Below are 7,500 nucleotides of genomic sequence, written 5' to 3' on the forward strand. Positions count from 1 at the left end.
TATCCTCCCAAAGGAGCATAAGAACACAAGAGACTGCAAAAGACCATAAGGCCTATACTATGCAGTTCCATGACCCTTGCCACCTGTCATCCCTATACATAAAGTTACTTAATTTTCTCTTAAAACAACGAATTGTTACGAAATCTATTCCATCCGCCAACCACTCTGTTGATAAACCAGTTCTTGCCTGTTTCATTCTTAAACCTTAATTTGACCAATTTAGATCCATCACTTCGAGTCCTGCACTGCTATCTTAATATGACGACTTTGCCTGCTTCACCCTTGCTAAAGCCCTTGGCCCATTTGAATACCTCTATTAGATCGCCCCGCACTCCTCGTCTTTCCAGAGGGTGTAAGTTAAGGTGCCTAAGTCTGTCTTCGTAAGGTCAATTTTTGAGCCATTGTATCAAGAGGAGGAACTCACTTTAGGGTAGTGGTTCCTAAAGTTGTTTAGCCCCGTTAAAAAAAGGTGGAAAAAGAGAGTCACGGGTCTCGTTCCGAGTTTATTCCTGACCGGTTTTGCTTGTAGCTTCTTCAGAGGAATGATCTCATCATTCCTCTGAAGAAGCTACAAGCGAAACCGGTCAGGAATAAACTCGGAACGAGACCCGTGACTTTCTTTTTCCACCTTTTTCAACTTGTCACAATGTCTCAACATTAGCCCCGTTACCCTAAAGTTTAACTCCAGGTCAACTCGATAAATTTCTCTCCAGTATTGGCCTACTGATCCCGACTTTTACCTTTTAATTCACCGTAAACAAGAGAAAACAGGATGGCTATGAACAAACAGGAACTCTATATCTTCATTTCCAGTGAATAATTGAATTTGCTATGGCTCTAATATGATATATTTCCTCGGGATGCTTATTTGGATATTCCAAGGACAGGCTTCGATAACCCCACTCCACGGGTACTGAGACTACAATAAGAACACCTGCTTTATGGCCACCAAAAGCTTGAAGTTCCTGAAACCTAGTCGACAAAAACATAACTGTATTACGCCCTTTGCGTGTTTGCGGACCGTTTCGCCGTTGTGTCTGATTTGTCTTGTCTCGCAACAGCCCATAAACAATGTTTTGTGAATGTTTCTAGACAATAAATCACAATGTATATGAGAGGCCTGGAGTTCCTTTCCTACCGAAGACGCGTTACACGGTTTGATAAAATCTCCTGACGCTAACTACGATAAAACAAGGATTTTTTTTTCGGATTCAGACAAATTGAAGTCTGAAACCAAACCATACAAGACTTATAAGACCCTTGTTCAAAGACACTCAACTCATCATCACATTCCCACAAAGAGGGAAATGAAAAACCCTCGGTAGGGCATAGCTCTGTCAGTTGTGGCAAGCCGTTGGTCTTTTTAGGCCGACATTTGGGTCACCTCTCAGCCTGGCCAGGGCTGTCAGGAACCAACTCATCTCGGGAATCGAACTCACGACCACCTGCTCATAATCTCGGTACGGTATCCACTGGGCTACGGCGAAGCTCCTTTATCAAAAAAATAAACCTAAAAATTAAGAAAATATAGTGACCTTTGAGGTCACTTAAAAAAAGATAATGAATAATGGCGTAGGCTCTTCACCACCATCCACTTAGCAAAAGTCTCAGGGTTGGAAAGACGAAGAGTCCGGGGTGATATAATAGAAGAATTCAAATGGGTCTGAAGCTTTAACAAGGGTGATGCAGGCAAGGTCATCATATGAAGACAACAGTGCAGGACTCGTAGTAAAGGATTTAAATTGGAGAAACTTAAGTTTAAGACGGAAACAGGCAAGAACTGGTTTACCATTAGAGTGGATAACGAATGGAATAGACTACTTTAGTAACCATGTAGTTCGCGTTGAAACTATTGGTTGTTTTACGAGAAGATTAGATAACTTTATGTATAGGGGTGAAAGGTGGTAAAAGACATGGAACTGCCTAGTGTAGGGCTTATGACCTCTTGCAGTCTACTTCATTCTTAAGTTCTTATGTTGAAAGGGAGTGTTTTCTTGGCTATATAGGCTGATGTTGGAACAACGATGGTGACCTACAAAGGTCACTTTGGAACCCTGGATATGCTTGAGATTCTTCGTTCATTTGCCTAGTACGAACAACTTCTTGGTTACAATGATGAATCATATAGTCTCGATAGTGACTCAACCAGACTATTCCCTTCAGAAAGCTACTACTATAAAAATGAAGAAGGCGAGGAGCCTACGCTAGGAGGCGCCGAGTAGCTGCGGCCGAAGCCGTCATCACCGTTGCCCAGGTAATTAACAATCACTGCAACTGGAGAATAGAGATGGGTTCGACTCCACAACTAAGCAAATGCGAGACCAGCACGGTTCCGATGACACCATCAGCTCTATAGTAAAGGCGAGATTAAGTTGGCCGCCTTCTGCTGCGGTGAGTTTGTAAAGTGGGCCACGGTATGAAGGGCGTTGGGAAGGAGTGTCGAAGCCAATCTCGGACGGAATCCAACCCCCCCCCTCACCCCCCCCCTCAACCCCCCTGATACCGCTTCGGGGAATAATATACAAGAGCCTCCTTTACCGCTCCTCTTCTACTCTTAACTCATTCACCCTCACTCTTACCCTCATCCTTACCTTCACCTTCACTCATACCCCCACCAAAACCAACACCCACACCCTAACCCACACCCATACACACACCCTCATCCTCACCCACACCCTCATCCACACCCACACCTTCACCCTCACTCTCATCCACACCTATACCTCCACCAACACCTACACTTACACCCATACACACACCCTCACCCTCACCCACACCCATACACACACCCACATCCATACACACACCCTCACCCTCACCCACACCCATACACACACCCTCACCCACACCCTCACCCTCACCATTATTATTACCATCTCACCCACACCCATACACACACCCTCACCCTCACCCATGCACACACCCTTACCCACTCCCTCACCCATACCCTTATACACATTCTTACCCTCACTCTTATCCTCACTACTCATACCCACACCCTCACCGACACCCTCACCCGTACCCACACTCACACCCACACCCTCACCCAAACCCATAACCATATCCACAGCCACACCCATACCCTCACTCACATTCTCACACACACCCTCACCCAAACCCTCATCCACACCCATACCTTCACCCACATTTACAGCATCACCCACAACCATACCCACACTCAAACCCTCACTCACACCCACATCCATACCTAGACCTACACCCACGCCCACACCCTCACCCACACATACACCCATACCCACACCCTCACCCACTCAGCTTTATTATTCTTCCATCCGACAGTCACAAACACACAGACTCGGATTCTTAAACCCGCTACCAAAGCTACTCATGGCTTTAAATACCTCAAACCCAACCTCAATCTCCTCGTGGTTTCTATGCATATGTAGTTTCATATATGCTGTCGGAAATACACTTTTGTATTATGTGATCCGTATGTACTCTCATATTCTCCTGGGGTTTGCCGGAGTTGAATAAACTAACTTTATCAGACCCCCGGAGACCTGAACACCGTTGTCTCTCCTAATTCGGGTCCGGATACTTATTCTGCTACAAACCGCGGTCGATGCGTGTTCTTGGAAGAGCGGAGACATTCTCTACTCCTCCCCCTGTCCCCCCCACCTCCCTCCCCCCTCGCATTTCCTTTCAAACGACGACAATTTTTCTCACCCCCACCGGACCGCTTCTGTCAGTCAGCTAGTCAGTGATAGTCAGGAGGAAGAGGAAACAGGACCGGTTCGGGGAAGAGGGTGGGGGGAGAGGGGGGAAGGGGGGAGAGGCAAAGGGGATGGGTTGAATGGATGAATGAGAGGATATCACATAAGTCGATAATCAATGTCGGTTCGAACCTCCTCTGAGGAACTGATACCTCCGCCATTGGGATTCCTTCATCTTCCACGATTCAGAACCTCTTCTTCTGTTTTCGTATCTCATTGCGTCACAGTGAGTATAAGTACCGTAGAAGATGAGGAAGAGTCTACGCCAGGAGGACCTGAGTAGCTGCGGCCGAAGCCGTCACTTTTGTCCAATTATGCTCTTTCGGGACTGGTGGGGTAGGTAATTAACACTCACTGCTGGGAATTGGAGAGAAGTGCGGGATTCGAACCCACAACTTAGCGAGTGCGAGAGCAGCACGCTTCCGAATACGCCACCAGCGTACGTGGTTAAACATGTAATCATGTTATGCATATTATATATTGCTTCATTGGACTTGGTGCCATCGATGCGAACATGTTTTGTTTCAGTTCGAGTGATTAAACGCTTATGTGCCCATATTTGTCACGTTAATGGAAATAGTTATCTATTAATTTGTTTGTCTATTTATTTATGTATTTATTTATTCATTTGCTTACTTATTTATTTATCTGGCCATTTATTCATTTATCTATTTATTCATCTATCTATTGATTCATTCATTTATTCATCTATGTATTTATTCATTTATTTACTTATTTATTTATTTGTTTGTTCATTTGTTTATTTATTTATTTACTCATTCATTTGTCTATATATTTATATATTTACTTATTTGTCTACTTATCTACCTATTTATCTATTAACTTATTTGTTCCGTTCCTAAAGCATGCTCAATTGTTGCACATTAATGACATGACAAGCGCAATGTGTTGGACTGCACACTAACGTGTAATATTTCTCTGACATTATAGTTAGATACGACAGTATCACCGTTATCCTTTTACTACTAGAATTACCGTCCTAACTACTGTCATTTTTTTTTTTTGTTACTGCAATTTTCTCTTTTTCTATACGATAATTGTTTAGTAATAATGTTATGGTGGCGTCTCACATTCACTTAGCTTTGGGTTCGAATCCTGCATTCCTCTCCGATACCCACCAGTGGATGTTTGTTGCCTGCCCCCCAACAGACCCTAAAGCGCATAACTGGGGAAAGATGGCGGCTTCGGCCGCAGTTACTCAGTGCTTCTCACCTTCTCCTTCTAACTCTAACTCTGTTACTATTTCTGTCTAATCTTAACCATCACTGTTATGATTAACTTCGCTGTTGCAGGTCATTCCTGCATTTGCTGACCTTTCCTGCAGTTGCTGATCTTTCCTGCCGTTGTTGACCTTTCCTGCATTTCCTGACCTTTCCTGCAGTCGTTGACCTTGTTTTTCTTACTCCTGTTGCCCCATGTATTAACTGAGGCACTGAGGAGCATAGTGGCTAAAACGCCATTGTTTTGATTATCTTTATATAAGAAATGGAGAAAGTGCGGTGACATAATGTTGCGATGTATTCTTTATTAATATGTATCAAGTCTCCACCCCATGACTATTGGTGATGATTCAGTTTAGCGTCGCGAATTCTCCTATAAGGAGACTAGAACGGTGCCCCTTACAAAGGACTTTGTAATGTGGAATTTAATGAGCCATGCCCTTGGTCCTACTCGCTAGAGGCAAGGTTCGAAATGGCGTCACTTCGACCCCTGCCGCAGGTAACGACACCCTAACCCAATCGGCCAGCAGGAATACATTATATAGAAAAATATTAGTTATTTAAAAATGATAGCCCCACCTATCTTATGCCTACACAGAACACTACTGTAAGCCGAGGTCCCCCATCGTAGTTGGTGTTAGGAGAAGGTGACCTGGGAGAAGGTGACCTGATATCATCCGTCATGGAAGAGCTAATCTTCGAAACATAAAGGGAAGTCTGGACCTCATCTAAGTCACTATTAGTACTACTCCCATTACTATTACTACTATCAACGCTAGAGCATTAGTGTTACTATGACTAGTACTACCATTATTATTACCATCTTTACTACTGCCCTTCCTCATACAACTACTGTCCCCACTACTACAACTCTACCACATATTCGACGCTATTGTCTTATTTTGGTCACCAGATGAAGATGATTGATGATTCGATTTAACGTTGCGAACTCCCCCATCAGGAGGGTAGGACGGTATCCCTTACAGAAGTCTTTGTAACGTGGAATTTGATGAAACATGCCCTTGGTCCAACTCACTCGCGACAGGGCTTGAACGACCGCCACCTCGACTTCCGTCGCAAGTAGTGACGTTCTAGCCGTCCACTTGGCTAGCAAGCATCCCTCCAAGTACTTGGACTTATATCCAATGACGACCTACCTGGAACTTGACCACAAGGTACTGCGTGACGCTGGTCCTCGGAGCGCTGACCTCACCGAGGTGTCCGAGGACCACCACCACGTGGCCGGCCTCAAGCTTGCCGTCGTCCTCCTTCGAGATGACTGCCCTCAGGAGTCGGCTCACGCCGTCGCCATCACTCTACCAATGGAAAGTAGGGAAGGGGAATAGGTTAGCACAATTAGATATACTATTGGGAATGAGCACTCCACCAGAAACTCATTGAATCTAAAATTTCATTACCATCTACATTCAAACCAAACAACCCAGCATTTAGGTTCAATTCAAAGATCTGCAAGCATCCATGAAGCGACTGGGCCCTAAGAGATCAGCCTCATACACTGGGAAAGGTTAAAAATACCATTGTCACTCTGGCAATGGAAAGTGGGGAAGGATGGGGATGGGGAAGAGCTCAGCACAATCACATACACTGTTGGGAATGAGCGCTTCATTGTAAACTCAACTGGTTTATAGTTTCACCACCTCTCTCTCCTTATATATAAAGATCTAGACATGACCACAACAATCATAGACAAAAAATTAGATTTTTGTCGGTCACTATTCCTGGCAGGCAGTCACCTACATTCAAACCAAACAACCCAGCATTTAGGTTCAATTCAAGGATCTGCAACCTTTGCCTTCCATGAAGCGACTGGCCCTGACAGATCAGCCTCACACACTGGGAAAGGTCCAACAAACCATTGTCACTCTGGGAATGGAAAGTGAGGAAGGTGGGGGGATATGGTCAGCACAATCAGATACACTGTCGGGAACGAGCGCTCCAAAGTAAATTCATGTGGTCTATAATTATATCACCTTTCCCTCTTTACATATGGAGATCTACACATAAACACAATAATCATAGGCAAAGAATTAGATCCTCTCCAGTTGCTATTCATGGAAACCATCTACATTTAAACCAAACAATCCAGCATTAACATACAAGCAGAGGATCTGCAGGCCTTGCCTTCCATGACATGACAGGGCCCTGACATTTCCAACAAACCTTCGCTAACCCACGCAATCCCATTGGCCCATGACAGCCAATCAGACGAGACCTCTCCTCACAGATACTCCAATAATCCTCATACTTCATATAAACAGGATTAGCACGGACCCTGCAATCATATCGCCCCGAAGATGGAGCCACGAAGTTCCAAGACGTCGGCAATAATAGGAGAAGTACGAACCTCAACGAACAAGACAGGAAAAATGTGAATTGTATAGCGAATACAAGCAAAAGAATAATTAAAAGTTAATCTTCTTTAACCTTCAACTTTATTTTTCTATACCAGAGTCTTAATCTGAGTTTATTCCTGACTAGTTTCGTGGGAATGAACTTGGATTAAC

At 44.3% G+C, this 7,500-nt stretch overlaps 2 protein-coding genes across 2 annotated transcripts in view; one reads left to right on the forward strand and one right to left on the reverse strand.

The window, feature by feature from the left end:
- Window positions 1-7,500, forward strand: part of LOC143036458 (soluble guanylate cyclase 89Da-like) — a 362,279-nt gene that overhangs the window by 83,785 nt on the left and 270,994 nt on the right. The gene's annotated exons all lie outside the window — the stretch shown is intronic.
- The window catches only part of LOC143036000 (uncharacterized), a 43,634-nt gene that overhangs the window by 12,045 nt on the left and 24,089 nt on the right, over window positions 1-7,500 (reverse strand). The window contains exon 3 of the mRNA XM_076203259.1: window positions 6,133-6,291. Within this exon, the coding sequence (XP_076059374.1) occupies window positions 6,133-6,291 (159 nt within the window). The remainder of the gene's footprint in view (window positions 1-6,132; window positions 6,292-7,500) is intronic.

The sequence above is a fragment of the Oratosquilla oratoria genome, chromosome 20, assembly GCF_046742065.1.
Source record: "Oratosquilla oratoria isolate Oo_2021 chromosome 20, ASM4674206v1, whole genome shotgun sequence".
NCBI classification, from domain to species: Eukaryota; Metazoa; Arthropoda; class Malacostraca; order Stomatopoda; family Squillidae; genus Oratosquilla; species Oratosquilla oratoria.